The 18,105-nt window shown below is 43.5% G+C and overlaps 1 protein-coding gene and 1 long non-coding RNA gene across 5 annotated transcripts in view; one reads left to right on the forward strand and one right to left on the reverse strand.

Annotated features, from left to right (window-relative positions):
* The window catches only part of PPM1H (protein phosphatase, Mg2+/Mn2+ dependent 1H), a 244,517-nt gene that overhangs the window by 205,631 nt on the left and 20,781 nt on the right, over positions 1–18,105 (forward strand). For all 4 annotated transcript variants that reach the window (XM_037024330.2, XM_037024338.2, XM_037024326.2 and 1 more), the window contains exon 9: positions 13,552–13,703. In XM_037024330.2, the coding sequence (XP_036880225.1) occupies positions 13,552–13,703 (152 nt within the window). The remainder of the gene's footprint in view (positions 1–13,551; positions 13,704–18,105) is intronic.
* Positions 31–12,518, reverse strand: LOC140843578 (uncharacterized). The gene is made up of 3 exons (XR_012121426.1): positions 7,238–12,518; positions 2,844–5,910; positions 31–1,655 (listed from the first exon to the last, which is right to left on the reverse strand). It is a non-coding gene; the product is annotated as an uncharacterized lncRNA (long non-coding RNA).

Raw genomic sequence — 18,105 nt, forward strand, 5'->3', positions numbered from 1 at the left:
TGATGGTATAGTAAAAAAAAAAAAAAAAAAGTAATAAGAAAAGACAGTAATGGCCTTTACTATGTGCCAGCCTAGGCCAGACAGAATTGTGCAAAGTAAGTTTGTGTATCTATAATTTAGTTTAATAGGTATGTAGTGTAGATACCAAGATTCTGTTGCATGAGTTTAAAACTGTTGTACATTTTAAATGCTTCCAGATGGAAAGGCCTTAGCCAGAGCCAGGGAAGTGGGAGGAAGGTTAGAGAGAAGAGGAGGAGCAGCCTGAATCGGCCACTACGGAGGGGTGCAGAGGAAACAAAATGGGAACGGGGGACCCCCTCATCAGCCTTGGAGCTGAAAGTCCTTCTCCTGGGTGGTGGTGATAAGGTCACTCCCTAGAGAAATGGCTAGAAGGCTTCTCTTGGGAGCCCAGAAGGCCGGGGGAATTTATTTAAACTGTCTAATAAAGAACAACTGAATTCCTTCCTGTCTATTCCCCACCCTGACCCCTGGCTTTGTAACTCTGCCTTCCTAAGAACATTCCCGGGCTAGGTTTCATCTTTGCTAACTAAACATGGATCTTAATTTCACGTTTGGATTCTTAATTTCAAACCCAGCTTAGTCTGGTCGGTTAAACAGGTTTGTGGGGTGGGGCGGAGGTGGGATGGTGTGATTTAGTTCTAAGAAAAAGGCCCAAAAATCTTCTTGGAAATCAGCATTGTTCCCTTCATCATTGTAGTTCCTAACTTGATTTGATAAGTCAAATAAAAATAAATAAAAAACATGTGGATCAGATTTATGTCAAAAATGCACAGGGGTTTAAAAATTAGAGAAGGGTTTCTAGCCATACACATTTTCAGTTTCAGTGAACACAGGGCCCTGGAAGAACCTGGAGTTTGCCAGACCCTCAGAGTTGGCCGCCCGGTTTGCTGAGCCTCCCTCATGTCTCCTGAGGCCCAAGGCAGGGATTTCTGGCCAAGGACTCAATTCCACAAGGCCCCCGCCAACCCAGCACAGTCTGATCGAGGGTGGGAGGCGGTTTGACTTGCCTTGTCCACCACCCCTTGTTTTCTCCGTGTAGCAGCGGAAGATGCAGCCTCTCGCCATGTAAGAGCAGTGACCCAAGCCAACTCTCCCAGCCTTTGCTCAATGAATCTCATCACCATTCACTTATTTTACTCTGTCTATCCTAAGAGAGAGCAAGCGGAGAAGGAAAGGACTTGTGAACTGGGCCCCAGAGCCCAGCCCGCCCACCTCCCCCGCCAAGTCCTGCACGCGCATCGGGTCGTGGTGTTCAGGCGGCGTGGCCCAGGCCTGCAGCCCGAAACTCCGATGTTCTCCTCCAGCCTCAACAGGCCCGCCCTGGAGCTGCGCTTCCTTGTAATGTCACCCCTGCTTTGTGGCCTCCACTCCCAGGCAGTGCTGTGGCCTTTAGCTCCCTCCAGTTTGGGCTCTCGGGAGGAGCGAGGTCTTTCTCTGTGTGGGACCAGCTTCACAAAGCCAGCCCCTCCTCCCGCCTCTGCCAGGATGAGGCACCGGAGGCCTCCGGCTTCATTGTTCTTCTCTGTGGTGTTCAAGGTTCCTGTCGGCTGTTTTTTATGACTCCAGTTCACTCAGCTCATGCTCAGTTTTCTTCATCTAGGTGTTATTTTTCCTTTCATCCATAACAGCCTTCCCTAAAAGAAGGAAGACCTTAAACGCTAGTCAGTATCTGAGTTCCTTCGTTCAGCCTACTCTTCCCTTTCCTTCGGGGGGTGGATGGGGATGTGGGGGGTGAAAATGCCTATATTGACAAAGTGCTAGGAAAAGCAAACAAGAACATCTGTGGGACTGCCGGGAACAGGCTCTGGCACGCCATCAGAGCGGATCAGTGAGCACTAGCCTGCCTTCCCCACCTTTCTGGAAGGCTTCGTGAGTGGGGAGTCCTGGTATTCACTTCCATGCTAAGAGACCCTCACTGTTGGGGGGGGGGATCCCCTGTAGTCTCCCATGCAAATTTGAACAATAGTTAAGATCTTACATTGACATCTTAACATTTAGAGTCTCTCGATCCTTGGGAGCTTTTCCCCCAAGCCAAAGTCTGATTTTGGGCAAGAGCATGTTTTATTGCATTCTGTACTTTCTGTAGTCTGGCCAGTTCATAAGAAACAACATGGGGAAATGGCTGTACTGTCTATCTTAAGTGAAACAAAATTGTATATACAAAGAGTGTGATCATAAGTGGGTAAAAGTATACACGTATGTACACATGTGTGTACATAAAATTCTTGAAATTTTCTGAAATGATAGTAATTATCTTTGCGTGGTAGAGGAGAAAATGTTTGATGAAGTTTCCTAGATCCCCCAAAATACCTTAGAAGGTGGTGTGATATAGTGGTTAGGCCCTCAGACTGGTAATCAGTGTTGGCTTCCAGCTCTCTCTCTTCACTTGCTATGTAAAAGTTACTTTACCTAAATCTCAGCTTCCTCTTCAATCAAAAGAGGGCAATGGGATTGTTATACCTGGGAATCTAAGGAACAAATTAAATGTTATATCTAAAGTACTTAGCTTAGACTCTTGCATAATAAATATTAGCTCATAGTCCTCTACCATCAAGACCACAAAATTTCACTGGCTCTTCACATAGAGATCATGAGTCCAATAGTGTTTACTGAGTAGAACAGTGGGAAACATGCCCTCAAGGAATTAGAATTTTGGGCTAGTTGCAGGTGAGACTAAGCCAAAGAATAATAAGCCATTTCCCCTGTAATTCTTGTTTCCTGAGAGATTAGGGAAATTCAGAGAAGGGAGAGAGAACTATGCGATCAAAAGGAGGACAAAAGGAAGGAAGCGTGGGGGGCATCCAGAGTGCAGTAAAACTTACCTGATGGGATCGCTGAGTTAGGAAGATGAGCTTGATGGGGCTATTTAGCCATCATAGAGCTGACTGTTACGGAGGGCTGGACCCAAGGCGGCAGAGAAGGTCTTCAGCAAGGGACACAGCATCAAAAATATGGCAGCGGGAGCCTTGGCCTCTGACAGCACCTAGATGGAGAGAGGCCAGCAGGGAGGCTGTGGCAGCCCTGAGACTGTGGGGCAGCAGGGAGCTGAGCCGGGCAGGGACTCAGAAAATCAAAAGGGGGCAACCTTGAGAGACATTACAAAAAAAAAAAAAAATGTGACAAAAACTAATGGCAGATGATTTAGTGGAAGAAGTAGCACAATTTTTTAAAAACTAAAGATAAACTTTGCTCTCTAGTCTATGAGAGAGGTTGTTTGCCTGCTGGGGTCTGAAGCAGAAAAATAATTTTGTGCCTTTTCCCTCCAAGTTCTCTGAACTAATTAAAAAAAAAAAAAACAGACACAGGAGTGTGGGATGAAAATAACTTTTAGCCAATATAAAGTCAGACTAGAAACCAGAGTTTGGATTTAAGATGAAAATGGACTTCTTACTCCTCTCCTCCAGCTCCCAAATTAAATTTGCCACCAGACCCCTGTGGGTTCTCTTCCTGCACCCCACAGAGGGAGGCTTTCCTAGTGCTGTTTGCAGGTAGGTAGGGACCAAGGGGAAAGTTCCAGAGGGCTCAGTGTCCCGCGGCCCATCATACCAGCCCTGCAGGGAGAGAGGGCGCGGAAGTGTTAAGTCACAGTGCCTTTGCACCCTTGCAACTGTTAGACAACCTCAAGACTTACAGGCCCAACAGGACAACTTATTTTTATCCTTCGTAGTTCTCTGGGCTGACTGGGCTCAGCGGGGGTTTCCCGTGGAGTCTCTCATGCGCTCACAGTTGGCTCAGTTGGAGCGGGTCACCTCAAGACGAGATGGCTGGGAGTCCCGAATGGCTCGCTCACAGGGCTGGTGGTTGGTGTGGCTCTCAGATGAGAGTTCAGCCGAGGCAGCTACACACGGCCTGTCTTTGTGGTTTCGCCTTCTCAGCCCAGCAGCTGGACTCTGCACAAAAACATCTGAGACTCAGTGGTTCAAGAGTTTCACGAGCTACCAGGCTTTTTAAAGATCTAGACTTAGAAGGCCCAGAACTTCACTTCTGCCACCTTCTAGTGGCCACGGAAATCAGAAGGCCAGTCCACGTCTGAGGAGAGGGGAACTGAAGTCCACATCTTGATGGGAGCGGCAGCGTGCATGCGTGTACAGGGAGGGAGGGAGGAAGGTGAGGGTGGTCCATCTTGGAGCCACTGCCTCAGCCTTCCTGTAGAAGTGCCCTCCCTGCTATAATATCTTCAGGATTAGATAAACTGTCTAATCTGTCTTTCCAGTACAAACTAATGTAAGTTGATGAGTTAGCTGTTTACTCAGTTAAGAATTCTAGTTTGTAGTGTAGAGGCAGGTGCACAAAGAAACTAATTAAACACAAATATCAGGGCCCTTCACTTGGACCTGTGCTTATAGAGTTCTGGCTGTTGCTGAGAAACAAAGAATGTTCTAGATTGGGAGAGGAAGCAAGGTTACAATCAGGAATCATTTCTCTTTTATTTATTTTTTATTGAAGTATAGTTCACATTAGTATCTAAGTCATAATTATTTCTGTATTCTTTTTCATAAAGAGAGCCCCCCAAGTTGTATAAACTTCAGGCCTCACAAACCACACATCCCCCTGGTCAAAAGGAAAATGATGACTTCTAAGAGAAGTTTGACAGGTTTTTTTCTCCCCAGTTTTATTGCGATTTAATTGACATATAATATTGTGCAAAATAAAGGTATGTAACATTGTTGATTTGACACACTTACATAAATCAAAGTGATCACCGCCATAGCTAGCATTCTATCACATCACATAATCACCATTCCTTTTCTTTTTGTCTGAGAACATTTAAACTTTACTCTGTTAGCCAATTTCAGGTGTATTAGGCAGTATTATACAGTTGACTCTTGCAGAACACTGGTTTGAAATGCACAGGTCCACTTATATGTAGATTTTTTTCAGTATGTTGGAAAATGTTTTAGAGATTTGCGACAATTTGGAAAATTTTTTCTCACTTTATTGTAAGAATATAGTTTATAATACAACATATAGTATATGTTAATTGACTTACTGGTAAAGTTTCTGGTCAACAGTACGCTATTAATAGTTAAGTTTTTGGGGAGTCAAAAGTTATACACAGATTTTAGACTGGGTTGGAGGCTGGTGCCCCTCACACCCACGTTGTTCAAGGGCCAACTGCATACAGATTATGAATATGTTTTATATATACAGTGTATATATATTATACAGTATTACAGATTATATGTAACTGTGATCATCATGCTGTACTTTACATCCCCAGAACTTACTCATAACTGGAAGTTTGTACTGTTCGACCAGCATCTCTCTGCTTCTCTCCACCAACCCCATCTCTGGTAACCTCCACTCTACTCTATGAGTTCACTTGATTGGCCATTTTCTTAATCTCCCTTCCAGTCCACATGTGTGGAATGTCTCAAGTATCTGTCTCCTCAGTTGGGGTGAGCACCCTTAGGGGCTGTAGTGGCCCCTCCCACCACCACCTGGCTCAGTGCCAGGCAGCAGGTTAGGGATGCTACTCGCCTGACTCTGCTAGAACACAGGTCTGCTGAGACCTGGACTGCCTGCTACCAGAATAACTGCAAACACTGAAAATGGCCGAGGTGGGGGCAAAGCACATGTTAAAACAGAAGCTGCTTCATTTGGTTCTGGTACCATCTGACCTTCGTTGTAGGAGAAACTTCGTAACTTAGCCTGTCCACCTATCTCTAATGCTCAAGTCAAACTTCAAAAATCACTTGTGTGCATCCCTGTGCCATTCATGTAGAGTGTTCCTTATGGGAAGTAACCCACTATGGGAATAAAATCAGAACTTGAAATTTACTTTGACATAAAAAATCAAGCTTGGCAACTCAACATGCAAGGGAAGTCAGTCTGTATATTGTGTCAAATATTTCTTCTCATTGGAGATTATTTATCTCTCATTCCCTCCTGAAAAACAAGAGTGTTTCAGTGTGCAGTATATATTTTTTGTATTATTATCTTAATGCATATAAGAATAGTTAGAGAAGTCTGTTAAAAAATGCAAATCACTGGAATCTGCTTCTTGCAAATCTGAATCACTAGATCTAGGGTGGATCCTAGGAATTTTCACATTTTTAGACAGTCCTGAAGCAGGTGACCCAAAGGCCACTCTTTAATAAAACTGTCATAAGCTGTTCTTTATTGTGCTTCACAAATTTCAGTTTTATATTCTGAAAGAAGTTTATGATACATCCATGCTCTGGTCCTGGATTGCATGATTCATTCTTACAATGCATGCAGCTCAGTGCCAGGCTGGTAGGGTCAGGACATACCTGATTCCCCACGTGAACACAGGTCTGCTGAAGTCTGGGCTGCTTGCTACCAGGATAACTGCAAGCTGTAGAGCTGACTTTGCCACCCAGCAGGCACCCTACAGCTCACTGTGTCTCCTCTTCCAAGGCAAGATATGCAGTAACTGGCTCTCTTGCCCTGAAATCCTGCTATTGGGAGAAGAGTCCCATGAAGTAGTGACACACTGTGGTTACGTTCAGTCCCAGTGACCAGAAGTAGCAACTACATCAATCAAGAGTAGCGGTCATTTCCTCATTCACATATCTAGTGGACCATGTGACTCATCCACTCGACCAGGGCATTTTTGAGAGTCAGTGGGAACACTATTAATAATTATGCTGGGAAAAAGGCACAAACCAAAACCACCTCAGGCAGACACTCCACCCTGCCTCCTAAATGGATCTGACATGATTCATCTACACTGCACACACATACCTTCACTCATAGGCTGGGATTTCTTCTGAACCCTACCTCTAAAAGGGACATTTTAATGAAAACAATTTTTCCTCAGATGATTAATGAGCTAGATTCATGCCTAATTGTTCACTGATTCATTCAATGAGCCTTTGATTTAGTGGTGAACAAGCCATTGGAGGCCCAGAGGAGGAAGCAGATCATGGGAGTGGCCAGCAGGTAAAGGAAGTCCCTCCCTACAGCTCACCTCCCTGGGCTGTGAAGTACTGCCTCGTGGAGAGAGAATGGAAGGCTGATGCCATAGCAGGCAAGCGTCTGGGTACAACCTCAGGCTCTCTACATACTATTTTAGCTGATTTAGAAACCTTTTCAGCTATTAGATTGGATCCACCCTCAAAACTTAAATGCTTACGTTGTCTGTAGACTGTAAACCCCTCAAGAATATCTGTGGTATACTTCAGACATCAAATGATGCCCACAGCCGACCAACCAGCTGCTTTGGGGTAGCATGAACAGCCAACATACTTACAATGCCTAAATGTCATTTGATTCATTTGCAGTCAAGTGCTCTGAGGTCATGTGGTCAGCCACATCGAGGTTTAACTCATCCTGTGAAGCAAGAGTCAGAGCATGTTAGAGCTATAAGCAGCCCAGTGGCCACTCAGTCCTAACCTTTCACCTCACAAAGGGAGACACTGAAGGTCAGAGAAGGCATGGGTCATCCCTCATCACTGCCTAGCAGAAACCCAGTGCCAGAGCCAGATCAAACTGCGGAAGGCACCCAGCACGCCAGCCTCTCCCATGTCCCCCAGCTGTAGCCCTTGCTGTTCTACATGGAAGGCAGAGGATGGCCAACTCGGCCCTGACACTCCATCTGATGAATCATCACTTCTTCATTCAGTCTTCCCAGCAAGTGGTCACCAGACTTTGTAAACATAAATGACCGAAGTGGTTTTGCGTAGTGACTGTGGGGCAGACGTGGATCTCAGGGTCTCACACCCAAGTCTTCTGCCATCACATGCACTGGACGTCTCGTGACATTGCCTGGTATAGACAGACACACAGCAGAGAATTTGGACTTAATCTTGGTGGCCATGCCAATACTGAATTAATCTATGTAGTTTATAGGAGTGCATGCTGGAGTTTTATTTTCTTCTGGTGCAAGTGCCATATTCAGAGTTCTCTAGGTGGAACTTTCAGGTCAGCCATATGGGACAGAAAGGAGAAGACTGCGTTCTCCTTACTTTCTACCACCTATTGGCAGCTTTACCTTAAGAACCACCTGGCTTTCCTGCCAAGAACACTAGTGAGAGAACCAATCAGTGTATTTTAACTGACACTTGGAACTGAACCCCAGGCCCCTTGTGCCCACTCGTGCCATTCCTTTCACCAGCTGGCATACTTTCAGGTCTAGCACCCTGACATCAGTATAAAAACATAACAATTGCATATAGTGTATTTGTAGTTTTCTTCCACGTTACCTCACTTGCTCCTTATAACAGCCTTGTGAGAGGCAGAGCAGAGCAGATGTTACTTCTTTTTCTTTTTCTTTTTTTTCTTTTTTTTTTTCAGTTTTTAACAGTGATTTCAGTAATGATAAAATTGAGACCTAAAGAAAATAAATGGCCTGTTACAGGTCCCAAAGCTGGCTGGAAGCAGAGGCCCTGAAGTGAGGGCTTCTAGTAACAAAGACAGGCTTTTTGTTCCTCCAGAACGCTGCCAGGCCTGAGTGGTATGAGCTCATTGCCGTGCACTTGAGTACTTAAAGGGAAAAAGGTTTGGAGAATTAGCTGTGCTGATGAAGATGTAAAAGCAGTGAGGACAACTTAGAAAATGAGGCGAGATTTGACAAATGGGAGAATTGATGGATTGTTTTTTAAAAAGCTTTAAGAAGCAAGCATCAGCTTACCGTAGCATGAGCTCTCTTAACATGCCTCCAAAATTTCATCAGTAATAGAGCAAAGAGGTGAACACATTAGACCAGCGCTGAAGCAGCAGCCTGCAATTGAGGACCAAGTGGGGCGCCACAGTGAGCGGCTCGCCACAAGCCTCTGCACAGTCAGTGCCGGTGTTGGCATTTGAGGTGCCTCTAAGTGCTCCGAGGCCGAAGGCCCTGTGAGCAGTCAGCACATCAGCACTTGGCTCACTCAGCGGCACATTAGCCAAGGCTCTTTCCTGCCTGCTCCTTCCCTAACCGTGTGCTTTGTTGTAGCAGCTCCTGAGCAAGGGAAGGGAAGGAAGGCACTGCTCCTCTGCAATCGGTAACTGGGAGTGGGAGAGTTAACAAACTGAATCTTTTCAGTAACCATGAGATTAGGGGTCTTCTGAATGTATCTCCTGTTGAATTCCCCTCTCCCCGCTGTTTCCCATTTATTCTTTGTCTCAGCAAGTATGTCCTGAAGATCTGTTGTGATTTACACAATGAAAAATAGTGCTAGGCCCACAGAAGTAATGCAAAATAGCATCTCTGGCTTCCAGGAGTTGAATTTGGAGGGGGATGTAAGATGAGCAGCTCACTGGGTGCTCCTTGTGAGCAGCACAAGGGTAAACATCCGGCAGGGAGCTCCTCCCCTTGGTTACTGAGTGGCGACCAGAGGCCAGGCTCCAGGCCCTGTTCGAGGACAGAAAAAAATAGGACGACTCAGGCCTCACCACTAGAGCTGGGAGCCTGAGGCACTGTTACCCAGGTGAGGTTCCCCAGCACTTGCGTTGGAGTTGCCTGGCCGTTGTTTAAGAGGCTGAGGCATGGGCCCAGATCTACACAATCAGAATTTTATAGGTAGATCCTCAAATCTTAATTTGTTAGCACCCCAGGTGGTTTGTAAACACATTAAAGTTTAAGAATAACAACCTTGCAGAAGAGACAGGCAGGCGGACCCATTCTGTAGTGCCGTGTGTGCCGACAAGGGATTGTGGGACTGAAGAAAGGCAGCTGCACTGTGGGCTTCCGTGGGGTCACTCTGGCAGAAGTGGGGGGCACACACCCCCAAACCCTTCTTTGCTACCAGTCTAACGCTGTGTCCACACACTCAATCCTGAGGACCAACAGGCCCTAAAGGGGCGGGGAGGTACAGGAAGGGGCCTGTGGGGAATCGCCTCACTCGTGCAGATCTCTGTTGGAATGGCGCCCTCCCGGAGAGGCCCTCTGAACCCCCCCTGAAGGACTCTCTCGCCCTTCTCCTTCCCCTGCCTGAGTTCTCTTCAGAGCACCTCTCCTCTTCTGACACTGCAAGTCTTGTGTGTGTCTGTCTAGTCTTAGTTTAGAGGCTGGGAAGGACTTTGTCAGTGTTTGTTCACAGCTGCATCCTCAGGGCCTGGAAAAGTGCCTGGCTTATAGTAATACTCAGGGAACAGGTAATGAAGGCCCTAGGGTGGCCACTGGACCCACACAGGCCCAGGTTCTCCACTGCTCACATTTTATTGCTCTGAGAAACAGCAAGACTCTCAAGGATTCCTGTGGTCTTTCTCTCCCCTTTATGCAGACTGGAAATGCAGGAAGGAGCCCCTAGAACCCAGGCCATGTTCTCCAGCTCCCCTCGACCCCACTTCAGACAGAGGTGACTGTGCAGTATGCCCTGCCCTCCTGGCGCCTGAAGAGACTCTTCCTGATGGCTGCATCCTGGGGAGCCTCAGAGCCCATTAGTTTGATGGGAGGTTCCCCGGAGCATTAAGAATCTATTTAAGGAATTGAACAGGGAAGTGTGGGGAGGTGATGGCCTCATTGAGGAGGGCCAACAGCAGCCCCCAGGGAGGGCAGGCCAGGCCCTAGGAGCCCTTGCGCTGGGGAGGGTGGGCATGCAGTGCCCTGTCTTGACAGCAGTCCAGTCTTCTGAAAGCACTTTCACAAAACGCTCTGCATCACAGGTTAATGTATAAGACGCAAGTTGTAAGTGGAAAGTTGGCAAAGTCCTTTGGAAATTGGCTAAAGGGCAGGAAACAGAAGGTTGCAGTAAAAACCTAGAAGGATGTTAATTGGGGAGAGCCAGAGGGAATAGGGTTGAGACCAGCTTTTTATTATTTACATAAAAATTACTTGGAGGATAGTATTGAAAAGGATTTTCGTATTAGCTAATGAAGTACATCAGAGACGTGAGTGGAAATGTGAGCAGTAGAATTAGGGAAGGAAGGATCAGCTCACTGACAGAGTTGAAGAAGAGCACTTGCTAACATATTCCTATTTATCAGCCCACACCCATTCTGTTGGACAGATTTCCACTGGAGTAGTCAGAAGGACCATTTCAGCTTAAACAACTCACATCACTGCATTTTGGGGGCCAGCAGAAGGCAGTGCAGAGGTTCTGGCACCCCACATACAGGGTGGGCCAGAAATGATGTTACCGTCAGACCTGGAAACCTCTCTTGTAGAAGGACCTGGAAGGCAGATGGCATCTCCTATTTAGCTACAAGCATAAGCCTGGGCTGCCTGACATCCACATCTCTCCACCTCCCTTATCATTTTTAATCCTGTGAAGCTCAAATTATCACAGAAATGTACTGCAGATAATGCCCCAAAGAGAAGCTAGCAGGCTGTCCTGAGCACAGGGTCTGTGCAGGGGCAGCCACAGGGCAGTGAGCCTGGGCTTGAGGTGACAAGTCTAAGGGTGGCCATTTGCCGTGTCTAAAGCCCACCGATGGGGTCATCTGTGTGGGCATCATGGAGGTGTCCTTGTTTGCAAACCCAGCCCAGTGGGAGGACTCCTGTCCCGCCGTGCTGTTCAGCATGTGGTTCCCAGGCCTGCAGCGTCAGCTCCACATGGGAGCCGGTTAGAAATGCAGCCTCTCAGGCCCTACCCCACAACACAGATTCTGCAGTGTTTTTTTTTTTCACAGGATTACCAGCTGATTCCCATGCACATTAACGTTTGAGACATGCTGCTCTAAGCCACCCAGGAACCACAGGAAAAAAGGAAAGGGGATTTGATTACTTCTGTAGAGTGAAAACCAGACTACTTGCGCTCAGTGGTGTGAGGATAGACTTCTGGCATTTGGGGTTTCCTGGATTGCTATAAACATAAGATCCCCCTCTTGTTTTCTTTAATTTGGCCTCAGAAGACACAGTGCTTTCTCTAGAAGCATTTGACTTATGCCAAAGTGAACATGCTTTTTGAGAAAATGTTAAAAACCATCCAGTATACCCTCTGAGTGCCCTTCTCCTGAGTGCGAGCCATGTATTGGACCCTTAGCTAATTGCTATCTAGTTTGCGGGCTACACAGGCCTGGCACTTAGAGGCTGCTTTTCATTTGAGCTCATTTTCAAAAACTGCACAGGTACGTGTGGAATATTTTGCCGTATTATTCTGCTGCTCATAAGCTGTTAGTACACAAGGTATCACTGGCCTGGACAAAGTTATTAAAATATAGAGGGTTTGGCTTTCAAAGATGTGGATTTGAGCAGTCTGTAGGGCTCTTCAAATTGTATTGTCTCAGATGACACAAAGATGATTGTGTGATGGGGCACAGGGACACTTATCCTGTGCCTTCCTCCCTCCCTGACCCCTTCCCCTGGCCTGCAGCTTCCTCTCAGACCGATTTTATTTATTTATTTTTTCATTAAGGTATCATTGATATACACTCTTACAAAAGTTTCATATGAAAAACATTTTGGTTACTACATTCACCAATGTTATCAAGTCCCCCTCGCCCCCAGTGCAGTCACTGGCTATCAGTGTAGTGAGATGCCACAGAGTCACTACTTGTCTTCTCTGTGCTACACTGTCTTCCCCATGATCCCTCCCATACCATGTGTACCAATCATAATACCCCTCAATCCCCTTCTCCCTCCCTCCCCACCTACCCTTCCCCAACCCTCCCCTTTGGTAATCCCTAGTCCCTTCTTGAAGTCTGTGAGCCTCCCAGACCGATTTTAGAGCTGCTCTCTAGAATAATGAGGGTGTTGAGGGAGCTGGAAGATTGATGCAATTGACATGCCTTAGTCCTCAGCCCATGAGGTGGTGTAGGCAGGGCTGATTCTGCCCAGTTAGTAGGGAGTAGCAGTGAAATCCCAAACTCTTCTTCAGCCCCGCCAAAGGTGGGTGAAATAGGGTTGTGCCTTAACCCAAATAAGGCCTGATCTTTTCATTCTTACCTAGTTTTGCCAGGGTTACCCTGTTCTTTTCAAAGAGTTTAGGTGGATATTGAAATATCCAAGTCCTTCCAGGTAATAGAGATGAGGAAAGACTTAAAGTTGGCTAAGATACATTTTGGAGAATCTGACTTAGAACGTGTCCTTGGTAATTTAGGCTGGATTAAGGCTCCTCACACCTGAGTGCAGTGTCAGAGCCCCATCCTTACGTGAAGTGAGTCTAGCCCCTTGGGCTTCAAACAGGTATACCAAAAGGTAACTCCAGTGAGCACATTCCACAAAGTGTGTCTCCTTAGTGCTAGACAAATACAGACAGAGCAACTTAAGGATCGTACACAGCCTTTATCTCCCGTATAGACTGAGAGCTCAAAAGCGGGCAGTCTATTGTTCATCTTTATACTTAGAGCACCTGGCAGAGAGGAGGCCTTTCATACATGTTTGCGGGACACATGTGCAAAGGAAGGACAGAAGCAAGCCTCTGGCAGCTCTTCTGCCAAGCAGAGTATCTGTCGTAAGTTATCGTTCCAGATATATCTCAGGCATTACGGTTCTAATGACTTTCTTCTTTGTCAACTATTAAGCCGATCTGTTGGGCCCCAGCAAGTCTCCAAAGGAGGCTGACCCTGCCACGAAGCTTGCTGTGTAATCTACACTGCATGCCTACAAACCACTAGGCTAGGCAGTTAGGAAATCAGAAGGCAGTTAGTTAGGGGGATAATGTGCTCCCAGCCTCTTAAGCAGGTATATTCCATTCTTTGCAGGTAAGAGTCTACGATCTCTCCAAATATGAGCATGGAACAGATGACGTGTTGATCTTGGCTACTGATGGACTCTGGGATGTTTTATCAAATGAAGAAGTGGCTGAAGCCATCACTCAGTTTCTTCCTAACTGTGACCCAGATGACCCTCACAGGTTTGTGCATTTCTCTGATGGTAGATTATTCCTCAAGCCTTACATAGTGTGACTGAAATAAATAATAATCATGCAATTTTCATCATTCGTGATTCATGTAGAACTGATAAGGATGGTTTAGGAACCAAGCTGTGGAAGGGACTACTTTTTTTTATTACAGGTACTTTCATAGCCAAATAAAAGTCCTTATGTTGAACCTAGATGCACGTGGTAAAGAATTTGATTCATAAGTTATTTCAGCAGCATATGTTTCTCACATTCTTCCTTCCTTTCTTCCAAAGTGGGAATAATACAATTTGTGATCCTCCTGATGAGACTAAGAGCAAATGCTCCCAACACTGAATTCTATCCATTGGGAAATTGTTTCCTTTGAGAAACATTGGGAAAGGAGAGAAAGATTAAAGTAAGCATTCCTTGATAGCATAATGGCAGTGTAAATATCATAAACCCTGGGTGACTGTCAGAAATAAACAAATCTCCTCAGGAGAAAGGGGCTGCTCTGACTTGAAACACAAGGAAACAAGTCACCATGAGTAAAAGTCAGCAGAAACAACAGACAGCAGAGTCAGGACTCCAAATATTTCACTCTTGAATTTATCAGTAAAAAATACAAATATTTTTAAATGCTTCAGAAATGTTTTTAAGAGCACCAAAAGTGTGAACAAGGGCAAGAGACTATAAAAATGATTGCACAGATTTTTAAAATAAGGAAATTGAACTTCTGGGGATGAAAAATACAAAAATAGGAATTAAAAATTCAGTGGATTGGATAGATTAGAGACAGTTAAAGAGAACAGCAATGAACTGAAGAATGTATCTGAATGATCCAGAATGTGGCTCAGCAAGACAAAGAGAAGGGAAAATACAAACTGAGATTAAGAGGCTAGGAAGATGACCTGAGATGCTCTAAATAAATTCCCAAAGATAATACTACAGAAGCTAAGAAGAAAATGTTCCAGAATTGTTGAGTGATACTAAACTTAAGACCCAGAAAGCCCAGTAAATCTTGAGCAGAAGAAAAAGAATATTATAAATAGGTATCTCATAGTGAAACTAAAGAACTTTAAACAAACAAAATATATTAAAAGCAGCCATAAAGAAAGACAAAACAGATAAATATAAATAGCATTTAAACTGAAAGCTGACCTTTAAAAAACAATAAGAGCCAAAAGATAATGGAGTTATATCTTCATTTGGCTAAGCAAATAATAACTTTCATTAACATTAGTTTTTTTGACATATATAAAATAATTTTCATATGTAGTCAAAATGTCAGTAAAGAGGATGAAGTGAAGATGTTTTAAGGCAAAACCAAATGAGAAATTTTACTGCCAGCCAACATCCTCTGAAGGAAATTCTAAAGGATGGATTATTATGCTAGCATATTAATAAATATGTAGTCAATTTAAACATATATTGACTTTATACAAATGTCTTAAGTGTGGTATTGAAATGATAGAATTAAAATACTGAATTAAAATCGCGTGATAAATTGTCAAGGGGGATAGTGACAAGCTAAAGCATGCTATAGTACTATTTGAAAAAGGTTAAAAGTGTTCAGACTTAAAATGTGTTTAAATGCCTAAGAAAAGCACTGAAAGAATAGAGATTATAACTTTCAAATTAGGCAAGGGAGAGAAAATCCATATGAAGTAAAAATACAAAGTTCTAAACAATTTATAAATTATAATAAAAATTAGAAATTACTTAGGCTTAAATAAGAATACTATGTATCAAAACTTTAAAGGCTGAATTTTGAGCCATTTGTTTTTTTTATTTTAATGAGCTATCCATAGATGAGGGTTCCACTCATCCCTGACCTGCCAGAAGTGACTACATCCCCTCCCTGTCGTAAGGTAACTTTTTCCAAAGCTCCCCTACTGTGTCACTAGGAACCCCTGCCCATGAGCTCAGGACTCCTGACCACAGGAAAAAAGAGACCCTTAGCCAGAGAGAAAGATTTTCTTAGAGTAGACCTTGAGGACTGACTTATGCTACTGGGCTAGTTCTGCCTCTGTCACCCACAGAAACATGTCAAAAGGAGTTCTTGTAACTTCAGGGTCCTAAGGAGCCTAAGGAACGGAGCTGTCTCCTTGTAGGCTGCGTGTTCTTTTCCTGGGTGCAGGCTCTGTGTAAACAGCTGTCCTCATCTTAAAGTTTTTAGGTCTGTGGTCTGTAGTTCAATAACAGCATCTAATTTAGAAAATGCAAACAGCAGAATAAACACCAGAGAAGTAATGGAAGGAAAAATTAAAGATAAATAAAATAGAGAATATATATACAGTGAAAATAAATGATAAAACCAAAATTTATTCTTTAAAACAATTCACACATTATGGAAATGCAAAAAAAAAAACACACGCAATGAGATATCATCTCACACCCGTTAGGATGATAATTTTAAAGGGAAAGCAAAACAGAAAATAAGAAAATAACAAGTGTTAGTGGGAATGTGGAGAAATGTGACCCCATATGTATTACTGGTGAGAATGTACAATTTGTGGTTCCTCAAAAAATCGAACATGTAATTATTATATGATCCAACCACTCCCCTTCTGCGAATATACCCAAAAGAAGTGAAAGCAAGGACTCAAGCAGGTATTTGTACACCTGTGTTCATAGCAGCATTATTCACTATAGTAAAATGGTAGAAGCCATCCAGGTATCCTTTGATGAATGAATGTGGTATAAGGAAAATGTGAATGAGGAAAACTGGAATATTAATCAGCCTTAAAAAGGAATGAGATTCTCATACATGCTACAAATAATAAGCCAGTCACAGATGTGTATATGATTCCATTTATAGGAAGTATTAGAATAGTCAAATGTATAGAGACAGGGAGCAAAATGGTGGTTGCCAGGGGCTAGAGGGTGGGACAGTTAGTGTTTAGTGGGTACAGTTTCAGTTGGGAAGCTGAAAAAGTTCTGGAGATAGAGTGGTGATGGTTGTACAACAGATCTTAATGCCACAGAACTGTACACTTTAAAATGCAAAATTTTGTGTATATTTTATCACAAAAAAATAATTTACAAATAAAGAATCTTTAAAAACTAACAGTGGATAAACTTCCTATAAGATGAATTAAAAACAAGAGGCAGGGGGCAAATAAACAATATTAGGAATAAAAAAAGTAACAACTCAGATGCGGCAGCAACTAAATATAAGAGCATATTATGAATATAAACATATTCTTCAATAGGAACATTATAAAGACACTAATTCTCCCTAGATTGATCTTTAGATTTAGTACAGTTATCAAAATTCCAGTGGAACTTTCATGGAACTTACTATCAACAGTAAGCTGATTCTAAGATGCATACAGAAGAACAAAATGCCAAAGATGTTTGTGACATTGTGTATGGGTCTTACTCTCCTAGATATTAAGACAAAGTCAGAACAATTAAGACAGTGTAGAAAACATTAAAATTGGGTCATTCCTCCACACCATACATTAAAATCAAGTCCAGGCAAATCAAAACTTAAGTGTAAAGGTAAATGAATACAACTTTTAGAAACAGCATCAGAGACTACCTTTGTGATCTTAGAGAAGGGAAGGATTTCTTAAACAAGATACAGAAAGCACAAAGACTGATAACCTTGACTACATTAAGATGAACACCTTTGGTTCTTCAAAAATCAATATAAAGCGGGTAAAATGACAAGCCATGAACGGAGAGAGGGTTTTTACAACTTGAATTACTAAAGAGGGATTCATATCTATAACATAAAATGAACTCTCACGTATCTCAATGAAGAAAACTGGGCAAGAACCAAACAGCCATCACACAGAAGAGAAGTAATGGTCATTAAATATATTCTAAAAAACACTCAGCTTCAATAGTTAGAAAAGAATGAGTTAAAATTATTAGGAACAACTGCAGATGGATTTGTGATTTTGTAGAAAGACAAAGACTGCTTGGTGTACTTGGTCCAGTTGAGCATATGCATATCCTATAGCACAGAAGTCCCACTCCAGGGTTCCGCTCTAGAGCAGTGGTTCTGAAAGTGTGGTTTGGGGGTCACATGACATCAGCATCATCTGAGAACTTGTTAGAAATGCAAGTTCTCAGGCCCCACCCCAAATCTCCCAAATAAAGCCCCTGTGGTAGGATCCAGTAGTTTGTTTTAACAAAGCAGATAATTCTGATGCTGCTAAAATCTGAGTCATGCAAAAAGAGAGTCACAGAATTGTTTTTATTACAAACACTGGAAGCAGCATACATGTCCAAACATAGGAGGGATAAACAAAAATTAGAATACAGCTCAAAAAAAGGAATGAACCAAAGTTGTGCTTATTAATGGGGAAGGATCTCAAAAACATAGTGTTAACAAAAAACACTATATCATTTAGAAATGCAGATACTAAAACTATAACAAAAAGCAGAATTATTAATCTGAAAT

The sequence above is a fragment of the Manis javanica genome, chromosome 10 (genome assembly GCF_040802235.1).
Source record: "Manis javanica isolate MJ-LG chromosome 10, MJ_LKY, whole genome shotgun sequence".
Lineage (NCBI taxonomy): Eukaryota > Metazoa > Chordata > Mammalia > Pholidota > Manidae > Manis > Manis javanica.